Source organism: Euprymna scolopes, chromosome 8 (assembly GCF_053919585.1).
Source record: "Euprymna scolopes isolate OS-2025 chromosome 8, ASM5391958v1, whole genome shotgun sequence".
In the NCBI taxonomy this organism is placed as follows: Eukaryota; Metazoa; Mollusca; class Cephalopoda; order Sepiida; family Sepiolidae; genus Euprymna; species Euprymna scolopes.
In genome coordinates, this window is record NC_136489.1 from 87,371,124 (window position 1) to 87,390,892 (window position 19,769).

General features: G+C 30.7%; 1 protein-coding gene across 3 annotated transcripts in view; it reads right to left on the bottom strand.

Annotated features, from left to right (window-relative positions):
• The window catches only part of LOC145283625 (catenin alpha-2-like), a 214,834-nt gene that overhangs the window by 80,751 nt on the left and 114,314 nt on the right, over positions 1–19,769 (bottom strand). For all 3 annotated transcript variants that reach the window (XM_080132578.1, XM_080132575.1, XM_080132576.1), the window contains 2 exons: positions 14,221–14,424; positions 2,894–2,974 (listed from right to left, as the gene is read on the bottom strand). In XM_080132578.1, the coding sequence (XP_079988704.1) occupies positions 2,894–2,974; positions 14,221–14,424 (285 nt within the window). The remainder of the gene's footprint in view (positions 1–2,893; positions 2,975–14,220; positions 14,425–19,769) is intronic.

Genomic DNA, 19,769 nt, shown 5'->3' on the forward strand with positions numbered 1-19,769 from the left:
TACAATGGGGAAAGGAGTGGCTGGTTACTTTTAATGCATCTAAAACCATGCTTCTCTCTTTACATCATCAACATTCTAATCCACATCTGGCATCAATTGAAATGAATGGCTCTTGTCTTCAGGAGGCCTCAAGTTTTGACAAGCTTCTGGGCTTGACCATTACTCCTGATCTTAAATGGAACACGTACATCAAATCTGTTGCCAAGGCCGCTGGAAAAATGGTGAGATCTTTCTATCGATCCGGTAAATATCTCACTGCTGATTCTATTCTCTATATAAGAGCCAGGTACGTCCAAGGATGGAATACTGTTGCCACATCTGGGCAGGAGCTGCTAGAAAGGACTTGTCCTGCCTTGATAGAGTTCAAAATAGACTTCGTAGCCTCGTAGGAGATTTCCTTTTCTCCTCCTTGCAACCTCTATCTCACAGAAGAGATGTTGCGAGTTTGTCTCTGATGTATCGTTATTTTCATGGAAAGTGTTTGACTGAACTTCAATCTATGGTCCCCCCTCGCCAAACTTTCACAAGAAACACTCGTCTAGCTGTAAACACTATCAATAATTCCCCCCACTCTTTATCTGTGCCTAAACCTAAACGCAGATTCCATGAACAAAGCTTCTTTCTTAGAACTGCACGCCTGTGGAATTGTCTTCCGTTTTCCTGCTGACTACAATATGGTTGTTTTCAAGTCTAACGTAAATGAGTTCTTGATGAGCCGTTCCATATAAGTTATTAAATTTACCAAATTTTCATTACTAATGATTACTATATTGTCCAATTTCTACTGTACACTCTTTAACCCTTATCCTTGAGTGGCCTCTTGGCCTTGATAATGTGGTGATGCCTATGTAAAAAAAAAAAAAAGCTACATTTTTGTCAATCATTGTTTGAAACAACTGGTTATTAAACATTTTTGTATTTATAATGAGCATTGTCAGCAAACCCAATTTACACATATCAAAATATTCTACACTGTTATTTTGGGGGGGGGGATTTTTTAAATCAATTGCAGATTAAGTATTGTTTTCAAAACAGATGCTGGTCAAGAGCATTCATGGGGTCCTAAATGTAGTAGTATAGCCTAGATAAGGGCTCTTCATATTTTAGCACAGTCAATTTTTAAGTCATCAGCGATTATTGTGCAGAGTGGTTCATGATCAAGTGACAAAGGAGAGCCAGGGCAGAACTTTATTACAGTTTTGTTGAAAAGAGATATAAAAAAGAAAAGGGGCGTCTCCTTTAACCCGACGGTCACATTAGACATACAGAGTGACAGGTGATGAAAACTTGTAAATTTTCAAACTTCAAATAAGGAGTAAAACCAACTAAGTGTAAGATATATTAGTTACCTTTTTACCAGAAAGTTAGACACAAGGTCAAGTGTGGTTTTGAGAAACCAGCACATTAGGAGAAACACACTTCAGCCTACAAAAAATACCTGAGTAATCCCATCAGCATTCTCCAATAGGGATGCCTCGGCTTTAAACAAATCTTTTCTCAGAAAGAAAGTAAAGGCTGTGAGGATAGACTTCCTAGGATTAAACCGAACACTACACCTAACCAGAACAAAACCATTGTTGGAAGCAAACGGGGTCAATAACTCTAGCTATGACAGCGTTATTTGCCCTTATCTTCTTCACATCCAGGCAGACAGCAATAGTTTATTTACATTTTGTTGTGCTTTGTTCACTCAAAAATAAAGCCTCTTCATATTTTTAGACATTTTTGGTGTTAATACATTCATTTTTATTCGAGACCTGGTGTAGATGCATGTACCTTTGAAAGGGGTCAGAACACTAATCCAAACTTTACCACCACACCAATAAAAAGAGATTTATAAGACAAAACCATTTTATGGTAGAAAGAAGCTTTGTTCTTGCGTATAAAAAAAACATATGCAAGTACAATATGGTTTACTTCCAAGGCGTCGTCTAGCAGACACTAAAAGAAAATAACTGTCATAATTAGAGTTATCTCCCTTGATATTTTTTTTTTGTTCCTTCCCCCCCCCCAACCCATTCTAACCATCCCTATAATATATATTGTTTTTACCTATTCTGCACTTGGTTCAACGAGTATATTCACCAGGTAGTTTTTTTTTTAATTATTTTTCATGAGTCCAATTGCTCCTATAATTATTGAAATGACAGATCTTCCTAAGATTCCAGTTTTCTCATGTCATACATAAGACCGCGGTATTTCGTTATCTTTTCCTTCTCAACTTTATTTAACCAAGCATCATTAGTAACACTAACTTCTACTAAGGTTGCTTCTTTCTTGTCAAATATCACTGTCAGGTTTAATAGCTATATTTTCTAGGTATGTATCTGTATGGACTTGCAGTCATAGTTGATGGTGCATGACTTATTTTCAACTGTTCTTTCTGTTATGCATGTTTCCAGAACTTGCTGCTACATTCGAAATTAAAAGCAGTGTAGATTTGTGTGTAAGCAGTTTGTGTATATCACTAGTATCGTATGCCTAGAAGAATTTTAATAACACTTCAGCAAACTACACAAAACTTCATAAATACAGAAATTGTGCATTAAAGTTTTCTTGTTTTATTCTAATGGAATATCAATCTTTTCGGGTAATTTAGAAGCTGAAGCACAATATTTATTAGAAATGATTAATTTTATATGATTCATCAATACAAGTTGCTATCGGATTCATATCTGAGGAGAACAATTGCAGTTTCATACCATCGCTATCAGTATTCATGTGTAAATAACTGTAAAACAATTCTGTTCAGTTTAGTCGACTTCATAATACGCAACTATACCCATTAAACCAAACAGATATCCTCTTCTGTTTTTAGCTCAAGCTATTATGTCTGTCAAAAATGTAATTAACACTAGATTGATTCAACCATGTAAAATCGTTTCTTCCTTACCTGTCTCCTAAGATCTCTTGTTTTTTTATACCAATTCTCAATGGCTTTATCAAGAGCTGGAGTTGGTTCTTTTTGGCCAGTCTGAAAAGAAAATATTACAAAAGATAACATGTAAAGTTACTGAAAGTAAAATCTCTGTAGAAAATAATTATAATTGCTTAAGTTATAAGAAAATTATCTTTTGCATTAGAAATATGATTTTTGGAGGATGCAATATAATCTTCCAAATAATAATCCACATTTAGTTTGAACAATCAAAAAAAAAAAAAAAAAATAGTTAAAACTTATTTTTAAAATCCAAAAGAAATCCGTTATATAATTGTTACATTTAACATTGGATTTAAATTACTTTGTGAAAATCGTATTTGGTTAGAAATGTTTTAGTTTTAACAATACAAGAAAATATCAGTAAAGAAAGATAGTAATAATAAATAAAATAACATAACTTTAATCAAAGTTTAAAAATTAAAATAGGTTCATTTATCATTATGGATCTGTTTAATTTGCCAATTTGTTCTCATTTTAAAGTCTACTTTAAACAATGAAGGTTTAACTGCACAAGAATCCATTTTGTCTTTCCACAAATTAACTTTTAAAAAATTAATATTAGTTAGTAGATAAGTAAAACAAAATAAACATATCCAAAGCAGGGTTTTAGTATGGATTAACTGTGCCTACCTGGTGTTGCTCGGGTTGCAGTAATGTCGTTTTAGGTTTCAATTTTTATTTGTCGGTACATTTATAAACATACACAGAAAAAAAAAAGTGAAATTTTACTTCTAAGGTAGACAACTATTATACTAGTCAAGGTAAAATATGAATTATCCCGTTTACATTTGAGTTATACTTAAAAAATGAAGACACCGTTTATAAATAAGTCAGATGACCGTTTTCAACTTCAAAATTTAAGTTTCCACAAGTTTTTATCTGATTGAAAATAAAATTTTCAAGTTAGTAAATGAATATATCATCATTACTATTCTGTTAAATGCTGAAATTTGCTGCTGATAAAAAAAAAAAAAAGAAAGAAAGAAATGGCTTCCATTTGTAATTGATATTCACTACAGAAAAGGAAGATGTCTTCCATTCGAAAAAAATATTCTGGTTGTTAGGTTTCAAGGATCAAAAATAAGCAAAATGGAAGATAACTTTACGTTTACATCAGTTTCTTCTGACTGAACTGTGCACACTATAAACAAGTGGATAATATAACGCAAAAAATTCAGGACTCTTAAAGCATATGTAACCCAAAACATAGAATCTTCAGTTTTGAGAAATAAGGACAACGATTTGTCTGTTTTTATTAAAAGATTTTGTAACAAAAAAAAAAAAAAAAAAAAAAAAAATTAGTATGCGTCTTTTTTCTTAAAATAGATCTTTCTCTATATAAAAAGTTGACATTGTAACAAGAAACAAAATAATTTAAGAAAAAAAGAAAAATTTTTTAAATATCTCTTGAAATTTTCAAAAAATTATTGATCAATTTTTTTTTTTTTTAAGAAAATACATATTCAAAATATCAATGAAAGCATGTTTGGAAAGATGGTGGAAAACAGAAATGCCAAACATTGTATAAATTTCTTAAAATTAGTTGTTGCACACAATGATTTTTTCGTAGCTTTCAATTTGGGACAGTTGCTTAACTTTAAATTAGAAAATGTACATTGTTTAAGCATAAGAAGCAATCTAAATACTTTTTGCCCTCTGTGGGTTTCATAAGAGCTATCACTTAAAATTACAGACATTATATAGAAAAAATAAAATACTTGGCATATGGTCATAATAAAACACAAGTTGCTTCTTTTAGTTATATGCAGACAAAAGAGAAGTTTTAAAAGATGGCACTAGAATAATCTATCTCCCTTGAAAAACTAAAAAAAAAAAAATTTTATGTGTTTTCAATAGTTTAATAAAGCTTATTACATAGACTGTACACAATATTTTATTAAAATATTAAAAACAAAAAGTTATTCAACTTTAATGTAAAAAAGTGAAAATGTTTCTGGTGTGTGATGTAAAAATGAAAACTTGAAATTCCAACTTCAAGCATTTCAAAACCAATCCTTTAATTCAATACAAACAAACTAATTAAAGAAATTAATATTGTCAGAAAGAAAATAGAATATGTTTGAAGAAACTCATTTTTGATATGCATATCATGAAGAAAAATAGCATTGTGTTGAAATATGTCTTTATTGGCACGCAAAATAAAATGTCCAAAATGAAGGAAATATAATCGACATTATTTCTATTTTATTCAAAACTACCTTACAATTTATTAATTTTAAGGTTTAGCAGATAAATTATTTTTATTACAAAAATCTGTAAAATGAAAATCTATTAAATTTTCATTCTAAAATTATTCTAAAAACATTACACATAATCAGACTAGATTCAGTATTATAAGTTTGGAAAAGAAATTATTTTAAATGCATAAAATTAAGAAAAAAGTAGCAAATACCATCCAATAAAAAAAAAACAAATTGCCAAAAACAAAGCTGAAGCTCTTGGTATTACCATACTCCTATCCCAAAAGTAGAAACTCACTCGTAAATATCACTTACTTTTATCTAATTTAAATTTACAATAGACCCTAATTTGTACTGCAAAAAGAGATTCAAATGGATTCTATCCTTTAGATTGACTTAATTTATAGTAAAAAATTTCATAAGAGTGAATCAATGTTAGTTCTTTGTCAAACAAAATATAAAGTTTAACATTTGGCAGACATTTTTAACTGCATTATTTCACTTAAATAGTGGTTTCCTCAAATAAGCATTTTCAATTGAAAGTTTTTCTTATTGTTGGTTTAGTTATTTAATGTTATCAAATAGAAAATATTCAATATTTAATAAAAGAATACAAACTACTTTTTTTTTTAATAGTGATTATATTCTTTCAAAATCTAATAAAAGACTTGTGTGGATATTTATTTTTTAATTCAATAGCAACTGTTCTTTCAAAATCTATTCAAACATTTGAACTTACTAAGAATATTTAAATATTAAAGTAATTTCTTGAAATATTTTTAATAAAAAAAATCAAGCACAAATTTGCCAGGATAATAAATCATGCCAAAATGCAAAGCAATAAAAAAAAAAAAAAGCAATAAACAAAAAAACAAAAACAAAACAAATTATACAAATTTCATTTCTTCTGATTAACAAAACAGACAAAAAAGCAGATGAATAAAACCACATTGCAAACAAGTCTTTAAAAAATATAAAATTATTTGTTTGATATAGTACAGTAAGTTATGTACATAACAGAACGTATCAATATTTTTCCTAAGAAATTAATTCAAATAACATAATTAAAATATTAGTTGACATCATGGAAATTTAAAGATTCATTTCTTAACAGAGATAAACTTTTTAAAAAAATGTACATATGAAATATAAGAATTCGAAATGATAGTTTCATACAAGAAAAATGATCATTTTTAGTTTTATTTCAAACAGTTTGTTGTAACTGTATTTTTCAATAAGAAAAAATCCACTCAATAAAAAAAAAATTTCTTGACTTTACAGAGAAATGTCCTATACATTGGTTTAATTGGGGTTTTTTTTCTACAAATTTGGTTAGCTAGCTACACTTCTGTAATTAAATAAACTAAAAAAAAAAAAAAATTTAAAACGGTTACCTGTTCTTATTCTAACAAAAAAAAATTTATATTAACACTACTAATACGATCTGTATGAATTACCTCCCTTTAACTCATGCATATTGACTGGTAATAAAGTTGAATTATACATTTCGAAATATATTCTACAATCGTATCTGTTATCTTAAAACAAACTGTTTGGCTATTTTCGTTTAAACAAGGCCATTAAATATGATTTAGAACAAATATATAAAAATGAGTTTAGAAACAAAATTTTGGAAAGATTTTTATTAAAGTAATATTTTTTAATATTTCAAAAAAAAGAATCTAATTTTTATAAATTATGGTTTGAAAAAATAATGCATTCTGTCAAAGTTTCATTAATAAAAAGAATATGAAAACAGAAGAAAGGTACTTAAAAACTTTTGAAAAATAGTTTTTAAAGCACAAAATTAAACAGTAACACATGTTATTAGATAAAGAGAAAAAGGATGGCTAAAAATAAATATCAAATTTGGGTTAAATTGGAGATTGTCATTCTAAACAGAATATGATAAAATATAAAAAAAAATTTGCCTCCAGTGAATAATAATGATTTCATGTTTTTGTTATTTTCTTAAGATTGGGACATAATTACCCATTTTGAGTTAAAATATATTTAGTATTATTATACATAAAATTTGAAAAAACGCATTTATAATGATTAAACATGCTAGCATAATTGAAGCTTTTCCAAGATGGCATCATACTTGCACCAGAAGTTGGTTATTAGCACATTATTATTAGTAAAGAACCATGATTGTTTTTTGTGTCACTCACGACAAAAAAATGTTAAAATGTTTTTTCTTTTTCTTACAAAACAGTCTTTGAAATTTAGTGGGTGAGGATCTTTTTGCCTCCCTACAGAAGAGACATTATGAGTTTATCTCTGCACTATCGTTATTTTCATAATAGGTGCTTAACTTAGCCCTGATCTATGCCCCCTCCCCTCTCCGTAAAACATTTGTAAAAAAAATACTTGGTCTAGCTACAACAACTGTCAACAATTTCTCCTCATTCTCTATATGTGCCTAAAACTACATGACATAACAATTCTATGAGTTTCTTTCCTAGAACTGGCCATCTGTGGAACAAAATACCATAGGGCTGCTTCCCAGCTGACTATATGGACATTTTCAAGTCCAATGTAAACAAGTTCTTGTTGGGCCATCTTAAATAATTAGCCACCCCCAAGTTCCACAATTACTGTTTAGCATGGCATTGTCTCACTATCTACCTCACACTTATTAACACTTATTTTAGAGTGGCCTCCTGACCTTGATTAGTAGTGACCCCAAGTAAAAAAAGAAATCTATTTAAACTTTCAAAAGAAACCGTTTAGGATGGGGATCTCATACCAAATTTTGTACACCTTATTTACTGTAAAGAAAAATGTTAGAAAATTGATGTTTTTTTTTAAACAAAATACTATTGATATTTATTTTGTGTTTAACTTTAAAGTTAATTCTTAAAATAAAATTTTTAATTAAGGTCATACTACTCTGTAGATGTTATTTACAGCATATCGTGGCAAGACTATAACAAACAAAATAATGCAAGGTTGCCTTCCATGTATATCTGCAGTTGTTTAACATTAACTCTTGATGCTAGCTTGACATGTATCTCAACATGACAAATATGCTGGTAAAGATGTGAAATAACAAGCTAAAAGGCCTCATATTACGATAGATACTACTCTAGAGAAATACACTTGTTACATATTAGGAATACCGTGTCTATGGGGATTAGGTCAGCTAATATAGTGTTTGACAATAACACACTGAGTGCATGTCATAGTGACCCAAATCTGCAAAACAGAATCGTTCCCAGAGATGGGTGATGTAAAGTTGAGGTCAAAGTCAACAGATTAAATGGCAGAGACACAACAGGACATGACAGAAAGCAATGTCATATTTTTCAAGCTGAGAAAAAACAAGTTTTCAAATCAGTTTGTCTGTGGAAGCCATGCAAAGGAGATGTTGCTAATAATGCAGGTTGTCTCTGAAAGTAAGTATGAGACACACCGTCAATAATGCTGCAAGAAACTTTAATAATTGCCAAATGCAAAATCTAACCTCCAAGATTTGTTCGCATGTCACTCAAAATAAGATTAAATTAACTAAATGAACATTGATCACTATCTCTCTTGTGCAAGTCAATTCTCTCCAAAAATAAACCTTTAAGAAACTCAGTGAACAGTTCCTCGTGTCCTTTTCTGCATGAAAAGTGTTTCATTGGTCTATTATTATTAGCGTAACAGCAAGATGATCGATAGCCAGCCAAATAAAAAGTGACCGAAGAGAACCAACGTGACAATATAAACAATACAAAGAAAAGTGTCATCATCAAATAAGGATGACAAAGGAAGATTCTGATTAAGGAAAGCATAACACACTGGCCTCTCAGGATTGGAACTTCTGGATGCAATGAGTAAGCAAGTTTTTGGTACTATTCTAGCTTCGAAAAGTGTTGTGGTGCTTCGTTGGCATCTAACCACTGAGCTGAGCATATTCCGTGGAATTTCCGCAGATCTTGCTAGTTTATATTATTCTTGCAAACAAATGGAGTTTGATTAAAATTAAGTGAAGACAATATCATTTCTCTTTGTTTTTTAGGTTTTAAAATTAAAAACAGACCAAGTAATCAGAAGTTATTTTCCTTGGTTTTGATATATACCTGGTGCTTTCAAAAGACCAGGAAAGTTCTTCTAGCTTGGAATCAAGTGTAGTATCTGTTCTGAGATACTTCATCTTTTATTCTTGGTCAGTAAAAGAAAAACCTTCTAGATTGAGACAATTTTATTATCGTTCTTCTAATCATTTTTTTTTGGGGGGGGGCACCACTAAAAACTTACGTGTCTAACACTGCAGTTATGGTGAGGCAAGTAAATAGGGATAAGGAATTGGATTTTAAACTTTTAATAAATTTTAAACTATGAAAAAAATGAAAATGAATTCAGTGGGACCTTAAAACTCAACCCAAAAGTTGAACACTTGATCCTAAATTATTTATTTTTATTTTAAGATTTTTCTCCAAGATATGAACATTTCTTGAAACTTGTATACAAACAGTTAGATATCGCATTTATTATTTGTATCTGTAATTTCAATTTTATTTCATGAATAAAAAAAAAAGTGGGGGCTTGTTATAAAGATTGGTAAGAAAAAGTCATAAATTGGTTATAAAAATTCAGAGAATAAAAATGTGAAAAAGGGAAAAGCAAACATTTAGGTTTTTTTTTTTTTTTTAATTTTAATTATTTGTTCAATTTAAAACATGCATGTGTTTGGTAGCAAATAGACACCTGCATGAGTGGTATGCGACGACTTCTTTTGATCTTTTCTGCTTTTTTGGTTGATGGAACAGGGGTGAAGATGGAGGTGGTGGTATTGGTGGCAGCAGAAGCAGTGACAGCGGAACCAGGTAGAGGAGTGGAAGTAGTAGCCAGGCAGATAACCTGACGTTCAATCGCAGATGCTTTTTTACTGTTGCACTGTGCAACAGTAACAATAAAAATGATTAATTAAAAAATTAATTTGTTACTTTGAAAAAAATGTTATGTTTTACAATTTTTATTAAAAAATTCAGTTTTTTTTTTTTTTTTGTTTATCATTAAAAAGTAGGGAGAAAAGAAAGAAAAAGTATCCTCACAAACCTCAATCTTAAAAATAAATTTCATTATTTAAATTTATAATTTAATCAATTAGATGTAACGAATTTTAAATGGGTTGAACATAAAGGAATCCAAATAATCATTTGTCTTATAAAATGTAAAGTTTTAATTCTCAAGATCTACCATGATTGTTTTAACTGTTTAAGTAGAAGGCAGAGTTACTGCCCTTTGATTATTTTAAACCATTAGAGGATGAAAATTTTGTCGTGAGATTTAAATGAAAAATATATATATTTCAAGACGAGCCATAAAAATAAAAAAATATGCCTTTGATAGAATTGATTTGGGCCTTAAAAAATTATAATACAATCATGTTTTGTGGAAAACTTAAACCTTGTCAATCAAGTAAATAAACTTGTAAGAGTCAGTAGAGCACAGCTTTGAATCAGTATTCTTTAGCCCCACGTGGAGGTTGAAATATCAATAAGTGAAAGTGATACCAAGAAACTGAGTAGATTCGAACTTGGCACATCCATGTTGTCAGTTTGTGTATATCTATTTTCATAGAAATGTTAATAAACTTATATTTGTTGCTTGTTATCAGTTTTTTCTGTCCAAAAACCTAAGTTTTTTGCTATCCAGAAAAATATCAGCTTCATGAAAAAAATGTTTGATTAAATATATTTCTCATTTCATGGAATTTCCACAGATCCTGCTAGTTTATATTAGTCTTGCAAACAAACGAAGTCTGATTAAAATTAAGTAATTAACTACATTCACCACTCTTGTCAATAGTATATATAAACATGGTCATTTCTCTAATGAAGTAAATTAATCAGCTTACAATAAAACATTTTCTATTTCTGCAATACTTTTTCATATCTTCTGCAGATAAGGTTTTTATACCTATCATTAAAATAGTTTGCTTTCTTACTCTGTAAAAAGATATTTGATGAAAGGTAAAAAGAAATTAAGAAAAATTGCCAAAGAATTGCTTTATAAATGCATGGTGTAAATTTGCTGTCTGCAGTTACCAGTAATTTTAAGTGAGTATTACAAGTTTTCACAACAAAACGATTGATTTGTACATGACTGAATTCAAATTTATATATTTGCATCACATAAAATAACAATTAACTTTGGGTCCAAATTCAGCCTCTGATCCTTCTTATGCCTTTGTTCAACCAAGGAGTTAGAGATTGAAATAGAAGAAAAAGCAAAAACAAAACTGTAATCAAATATTTGCAATCAATTTTAATTAGCACTTTCTAAACCAGAAAGAAAAAAATATCATAATAGGCTTATCTTGTGCCCATCCCCCAAGAAAACTCATGCATTTATTCATTTTATATATATATATAAAATGAATAAATGCAAAAGTTTTTCATTTATTACACCTATATTATAAAAATTGCTCACTGTTATTTAAACTAATACAACAATCTTTTGAAATACTGTATACATAGAATGCAAGCACTCAAATCCAGATATTTGTAGATTTCATAAGCATAACTTTTTTTTTATAGTTTATGATAAACTAATGTTTGGTGTTATTCATTTGTAATTTTGTCTTATTCTTCTACATTTATATGCGATAGTTTTGTTGATATTAACATCAAATAAATTGATTTAAAAAAAGATTAATTACCAAAATCTTTCTTAAATTAGAAGGTAATTTAAATTGAGAATATTAGGTTTTAAAATTACTGTAGACTTGCATTAAAGAAATGTAAGTTATAGATTTAAAAAGCATAGTTAGATTAATAGCTTTTGAATAGTGGACAGTTTTTTTTTTTGCTTTTATATTTACACACACACACACACTTATTTTTTAACATAATGACAAAAATAATTTATTTGATTTGTAAACTTATATTAGAAAAATAAAATAGTCTTCACTGAATTTCATTAATAAAAGATTAAAATATTACCTGAAAAAGAAATAATTTAATGTATTTCAATTAAGTATGAATATTAAAACAGTTATTGAAGTTTAGCTTTAACGAATTTGCAGAAGTGTTTTATTATTATTTATTCATGATTTAAATCATTTCTCTTGACCTGCAAAACTAACCTCAAAGTTTTATATCACTTAAAACCACATTAACCTTAAGTAATATTTGTATTTCCAATCCATCCGAAAACACAGCAAATGAATCTGATTTCTAAATAAGTTTAAAAAGATACAAACAAGGGAAATAACTCCTGCCAATACTTATGATACTTAATCAGGGTCCTGATACTTATTTTAGTATCTCATTTACATAACGATTGAATAACTTTTTTCTGCATGCATTGATTTTTTTTTTTCAAAATGTCCGATTCTGATAATTTGATTTATAACAATATCATTTTAGTAGAACTTACATAACTGTAAAGAAAGTTTTACAAGTTATACTGTTAAGTTTTATTATCTTTCCTAAAGGAAAAACGTTATAGACATCCCATTCCCTTGATTTTCAGCCACTTTTTTTTCTTTAGTAAATATGTTAATGTTAAAGATATTGACCATTTCAAAAATAAAGTTTGGCAACTGCCAATGAATTTTTTTTTTTAATATTGTTATGAATGAATAACAAATTTTTAAGAAAGCCAAAATGATTTTTTTTTTCTTTAAAGTTAAATAAGCATCTCTTAAAGAACAAAAAAAAACTTATCTCATTTTGTCTTTCTTAAAAATTAAAATGTTTGTAAATACCTACTACCAATTTCAACCTCCTCCTTCCCCTAAGATACTACTTCACCCAACCTTTTTTTTTTTTGTGTTTTATTTTAACATCTAATTTTTTTTTATATATTATCTATCTCTGTTCAATAAATGTTATTCTTGACAAAGTTTTATAACAAAATATCAAAACTAAAGAAGCACAAATTAAATTATTTCCTGTTTTAAAAAATTGTGTTTATTTCCTTCTTTCCTGTCTCCAGACAAACACATATTTTTTATTAATTTTATTTTTCGTTTTCAGGTCTCATGTTCAGGTGGATATTTTGTGAATGACTTGCTGCTGCAATTTTTTTGTGTGTGCCATGTGCTATGATCAGGTTATCGCATACATATCTTAACCGTGCAGCTTTGGACCATGGACATAGATATCAAACACACTTTGGAGCTTGTCGAATTACAGACGGCAGGTGACATTATGATTTCTCATGAACACCTTTACATTTAGACTGACAAGTATCACCATTTGATGCAGCCAGGATCGCATCGTTTTGACATTGCATCATCAGTTATGATTCATAGTCATACAGTAAAAACTTACATATTTTTTTTTCAATGTGTGACTGCACATATATTCTGTCCTCATCAACCACCAACCAATGGTGCTATCACACATTTGGTGGTTTAAATGGTATTACCACCACCCCCTGGCAGTTTTGGCCACCGGACAGGATATTATTTTGGTTTTGATCGCTTCATCTGGTCTTTCCTGTTTATAAAGCGTTTGTGTTGTTAATGTTTTGTGGCTATTGTATCATTCGTAGGCTATAACCTTCACTAGAAAACAGTTACTACATTACATAATACTTTAATTTATTTGATCGCATTGTTTTTGACCAGATCCAGCTGAAAACCCGTCGAGTAATATAAAATATATGTATACATGAAAATATTTTAAAATCTCAGAGAATAATATAAAGATCAGATTTTCTTAAATATTTTTTTTAAAAAAACTTAAAAAATGTCTAATGAATTAACCCAGTTTATTTTACCCTAGTGTCATGAATTGATAATTTCACCCAATAATTGGATTTGGTCATAAATTTAGTTTTTAAAATCCAGCCAATAAATTTCTAGTGCAAGAAGACATACTAAAAATATGTTTCATATTCAGAAATCTTATTTTGAAGGTCTACAGGAAATCTCTCAAAAGAAAATAATTAAACCTAAGGATTATAAATTAGGATTAATAACTATAATTTTTGCTTTTATTAGTTTAATCACTTTTCTTTATATACATCTAATGTTATAAAAATACAAATTAAGTATCTATGCCATTTTAATTCCTATAAAAAAAATAAAAACATTTCTTTGAACAAGCCCCAAAAATGGGACAGCATACTTACGTTTTCCATGTATTCAGTGAGCAAGTCCTGTAGTGCCTGGCGAACAGCGTTACATTCCTGGATGATCTTTTCTCGACGGTCGTTACGGGTGCAAGAAGAGTCGGCCAAAAGGGCCGCCCCACTTACTATACTCTCCAGGCGCTCCTCCAAAGATGGACGGGTGCGAAGTTCATTATAGGACAAAGGATCCATTATTATTTTTTGCTATATTAAAAAGAAAAAGATTTTTAAAATTTCGTATTTGAATTTTAGATAAGATATTTGGATGCTGAACTGAATATCATAAATTTTAGTTTTATTTAAAGCTGAATTTTTCTTACTATTTTGGTTTAATTCATCAAAATGTTTCTGCTCCTGTACCTAGAATGATTTTGTGAATAGGCCTCATATATATATATATTCAAAGATGCCTTTAACTTAATTCATCATTTTTTAAATGATATAAGTACTAACATATTATGTAGAGGATGGAAAATCAAATCAAGTAGGTATGCTTGACTAAAGAATCTACACACAGATTGAACAACCAAATCAATGTATACCAAGAATCGGTCAAATGTAAAACTTTCTACAAAGTTGTCTATATTGCTCAAAATAAAATAAATCAATGATCCACTGAAATACAAAACTAAATTTTTTAATACAAGGGTTATTCTAAAAGTAAAGCCTTCTATTTTTTAAAGTTGAAGAGCTACAAAGACCAGAGTGGTACAATTAAAACGAGCAGCACTTTCTACTCCAGATTTTATTTTTCTACAATGTCACTACCATTCTTGACGCACTTTTTGCCAGCAATGAACGATAGCTATGCATAGGCAAATCGCGATCAACTATTTTATAAGAGTAAATAAAAATAAACTATTTTATAACAGTAAATCGAGATCAACTATTTTATAACAGTAAATCGAGATCAACTATTTTATAACAGTAAATCGAGATCAACTATTTTATAACAGTAAATCGAGATCAACTATTTTATAACAGTAAATCGAGATCAACTATTTTATAACAGTAAATCGAGATCAACTATTTTATAACAGTAAATAGATTGATTGATTGATTGATTGGTTTTACGGCATATCAACCTATGTGGTCATTTAATGCCGGAGTCTTTTTTTTTTTTTTTTTTTTAACTTTTTTTATTGGGAGGGGGGGAATGACTTTTTCAGCCTTTCCTCCCTTTTTTTATAAAATTGAACTAAGAAATTAAATGTTGTATTTATACATGGATGTGTATATTTGGATGACTTTAAATTTCCTTAAATTTTCTTATATAAATTTACTTTCCTTAGGTATGCTAGAATATTTGCTGAGTTGACCTTTTCAAAAAAGGTCTTCCATATTGCTTTTTGTATAATATAATTTTCTAGTTGGGGCAAGGTCATCACACCCAACTAGGATATGTTTTACTGTGAGTGTCTCCTGGCATGGGATGCACTCTGGCGCCGATTCTCCATTTAGTATATAAGAATGAGTAAAGTTGGTGTGCCCTATGTGCAGCCGAGTCAGTATCACATCTTCTCGGCGTGATCTCTTGATGTCCGGACATCGTTCCTTAAGTTCAGGTTTGATTGAGTATAATTTGTTGCCCTCTTGCTGACTCCACCGCAGTTGCCATTTTTCCTGTATGTATGCTTTTATCTGGGGTCTAAGATCAGTATGTGGAATCTTAAAATTGTCAGTTGGTGAGAAGATCTTTTTGCAGCTGTATCTGCCCTGTCATTGCCTTTGATCCCCACATGGCTGGGGATCCAGACAAGAATAATGTTTTTAGTAGTTGAAAGGATATTGATTTTTTCTATTAATTTTGTTGTTAGTGGATTTTCTTGTTTTTGATTTTGTATAGATAATAGGACTGATAGAGAATCTGTGAGAATGATGAAGTTTTTGGTGGTTTCCTCTGGAATTATGTTGAGTGCTAGATCGATAGCTATAGTCTCTGCAGTGAATATAGATGCTTCATTTTGAAGATTTTTCTTCATTGTGGTTTTATGGTACGTTGCTGCACATCCAGTGTGATTGTTGCTTTTAGACCCGTCTGTGTAGATAAAGGTGTAGTCTGAATATTGTAATTTTAAATGTTGAAGTTCGTCGTGGTATTCAATAGGGTTTGTGGTAGATTTGGACTTTTTGTTTAGGTTGAGTTTTATTTCAACTTGTTTCATGGTCCATGGGGGTGTTTTAGGCAGTATGAAGTTGTGAATGCTGGAGATTGGAATTTTCGATTCTTCAATGCTTTCCTTCATTCGGAGCCCGAACGTTTTGATAGTTTTTCTTCTCATGTTAAAGAGTTCTTCATATTTAGGATAGAAGGTACATTGGTATGCAGGGTTGTTTGGGCAAGACTTCAGTTTCAGTAAATATTGAAGGGCTAACTTTTCTCGCCTCAGATCTAGTGGGGGTTCGTGTGCTTCCGTGTATAGACTGTTCACGGGGGAAGTTCTGTATGCTCCTAGGGCCAATCTTAGGCCAGTATGGTGAATAGGGTCTAGGCTTTTTATATATGATGTTCGGGTTGATCCATATATGAAACAACCATAGTCTAGCTTTGAGCGGACTAGTGCTCTGTAAAGTTTAAGGAGTGTTTCCCTGTCTGCACCCCAATCGGTATGTGCTACCACTCTCAAAAGATTTACAGCTTTGTTACATTTTTTTTTCAGATAGTTTATGTGTGGGATGAATGTTAACTTTTTGTCAAATAAAATCCCTAAGAATTTGTACTGGTCAGTAACTGGTATGGGCATTCCTTCCATGGTTAGGACAGGATCATTATGCATGTTCTTTAGTTTGCAGAAATGCATGCATTTCGTTTTTCTTTTGGAGAATCTAAATCCATTCTCTTCCGTCCATCTCATTACTTTGTTTAAGCACAATTGAAGCTTCCTTTCTATTATAGATATATATCTAGATCTACAGCATATTAGGAAGTCATCCACATATAGGGAGCAATCTACCCCAGGGTTAAGGTTTTTTACAATGTTGTTAATTCGGATACTGAACAGGGTCACTGACAGTATACTCCCTTGAGGTACTCCATTCTCTTGTTCTTTCAAGTCCGAGAGAGCTGTGCCAACCTTTATTCTGAACCGTCTATTTTTTAAAAAATTTTCAATAAAAATTGGCATTCTGCCTTTTAGTCCAAGCGCCTTCAGATCCCTTGTAACACCGTACTTCCACACAGTATCGTAGGCTTTTTCCATGTCAAAAAACACTGCTGTTAAATGTTCTTTCCTTACAAAGGCTTCTTTGATGAAGGTTTCAAGTCTGACTATGTGGTCTATTGAACTTCGGTTTTTCCTGAATCCTGTTTGAAATTCTGTAATAAGATTCTCTGTTTCCAGGAACCAGATTAGTCTTTTGTTTATAATCCTTTCCATGGTCTTACAAATGCAGCTTGTTAGAGCTATTGGCCTGAAATTCAATGGATCTGAGACGTTACTTGATTGGGATTGGATGTTTGAGTTTTCAGATTTGGGGATTGGTATTATTGTGGCCTCTTTCCAGGTCTCGGGTACGTTTCCACTGGACCATATAATATTGAAAATTTCAAGTAGGTATTTCATTGAGGCTTCTGGAAGTTTTTTGAGGATTTCATATGGAATTTCATCGGGCCCTGTAGCTGTGTCATGGGATTTGGTTAGCGATTCTTTTAATTCAGGCAAGGTAAGAGGTTGGTTGTATTTTTCAGTATTTTGTGATTTAAATAGAATTTTCTTTTTCTCTTCCTTTTCTCTAATCTTTTTGAATTTCTCTGTTTGTCTGTCACATGATGAAATTTTTGATAAATTATCTGCCAGGTTATTGGAAATGTCTTTTTGATCGGTGTATATTTTGTTGCCTTTAGAGATGTGGGATATTGGTGTACTACTACACTTTCCTTCTATTTTCCTCATCATGTTCCAAACTGTTTTCGCCTTGGTATTCACATTAATTTTGGATATATAATTTCTCCAGGTTGTTCTTTTGGATTCCTTTATGATTCGTCTGGCTTTTGCTCTGTTGTTTTTGAAGAAATCCAGATTTTCGCTTGTTGGATACTTTTCGAATTTTCTCAAGGCAGCTCGTCGAGCTCTGATGGCTTTTCTGCATTCTTTTGTGAACCAAGGTTTGTTGTGATTGTTGGTTTTGGTTGTTTTCGGTATGGTATTATTTGCTATGTTTGTGAGTGTTTTAATGAAGTAGTTCAAATGGTCATCTTCATCATTCTTTTCGATAATTAATTGGTTTTTGCACTGTTCCTGGAAGTCTTCCCAATCCGCTTTATGTAGGTTCCATTTGGGTGTTTTTTGTTCAGTGCTAGTACTTAGACTTTCCAGGATGATTGGGAAATGATCACTCCCACAGGTGTCATTGTATACTTTCCAGTCATAGTCCATATATATGGAAGGATCACATAAGGTAAGGTCAATGGCGGTGAAAGTACCTGTTGCTGGGTACATATAGGTGTAGTTTTGATTATTAAGGAGGCATAGATTATTTTTATTTATTATGTTTTCTATTTCTTTTCCTTTTTTATTTGTTTCTTTACTTCCCCATATTACATTGTGACTTGAGATCTCCTAGTAGAAAAAAGGGTTTAGGGAGTTGTTTTATTAATTGAGTTATCTCAGTTTCGTTGATTGTATCTTTTGGAGGGATGTATATTGAGCAAAGTGTTATAGTTCTATGTAGAGTCACTGAAACTGCAATTGCTTGCAAGTTTGTGTTTATATTTATTTGTCTTTGAGGGACTTCATTCTTCACAAGTATTGATGTGCCTCCAGAAGCTCTGTCCGTATCTTTATTTATGTAGTTGTAAGATGTGTAGTGTTTTATGTTGATGGTATTATTTTCTTTCAGAAAGGTCTCCTGTAGACAGACAAGTGCTGGGCTCATATTTGTTATTAATAATGTGAGTTCATTTTGGTTTGCTTTTATCCCTCTGATATTCCATTGTAATATTTTGTTCATCATTTGGAATTGTGTTCAACTTCCATCGTCTCCAATCCCTCAAATCTATTTTCTGTCGGAGTCCCTGTTCGAGATATAGATCGGGATCTTTCTTTTTCTGTTTTTGTTTGTTTTGTTTTTTTGTCTGGGGGGATTTTTGATTCTTTTCTGGCTTGTGATGTGTTTGATGGTTGTTCGGTTGTTTTTGTAGAAATGGTTTGTGGTTTTGTTTCTTTTTGTGGTTCAGTAGTGTCTTTACTTAATATTATCCTTGGATTGGTTGCAGACATTGCACTATTCATTTTCCTCATTTCTTCTAATAGTTCTTTCATTTCCTTTATTAGTTTGCTTAGGACATCAATTTTCTTGTCAGTTGTATCCGTTACATGTATATGACCATTTTGATTGTTGATTGGATTAGTTTTTTTTGTTGCATCTGCATATGTTTTAGTTTCGATGATTTTCCTGGCCTCTGGGTAGGATATATTCTTTATATATTTTAGTTTGGTCACTTCTTTTTCTCTTTTCCATATTTCGCAATATCTAGAGCCAGCGCCATGGTTTCCCAGGCAGTTGGCACACTTGAAATCTTTTCTGCAGTCAATGTGTGGGCCACTTTC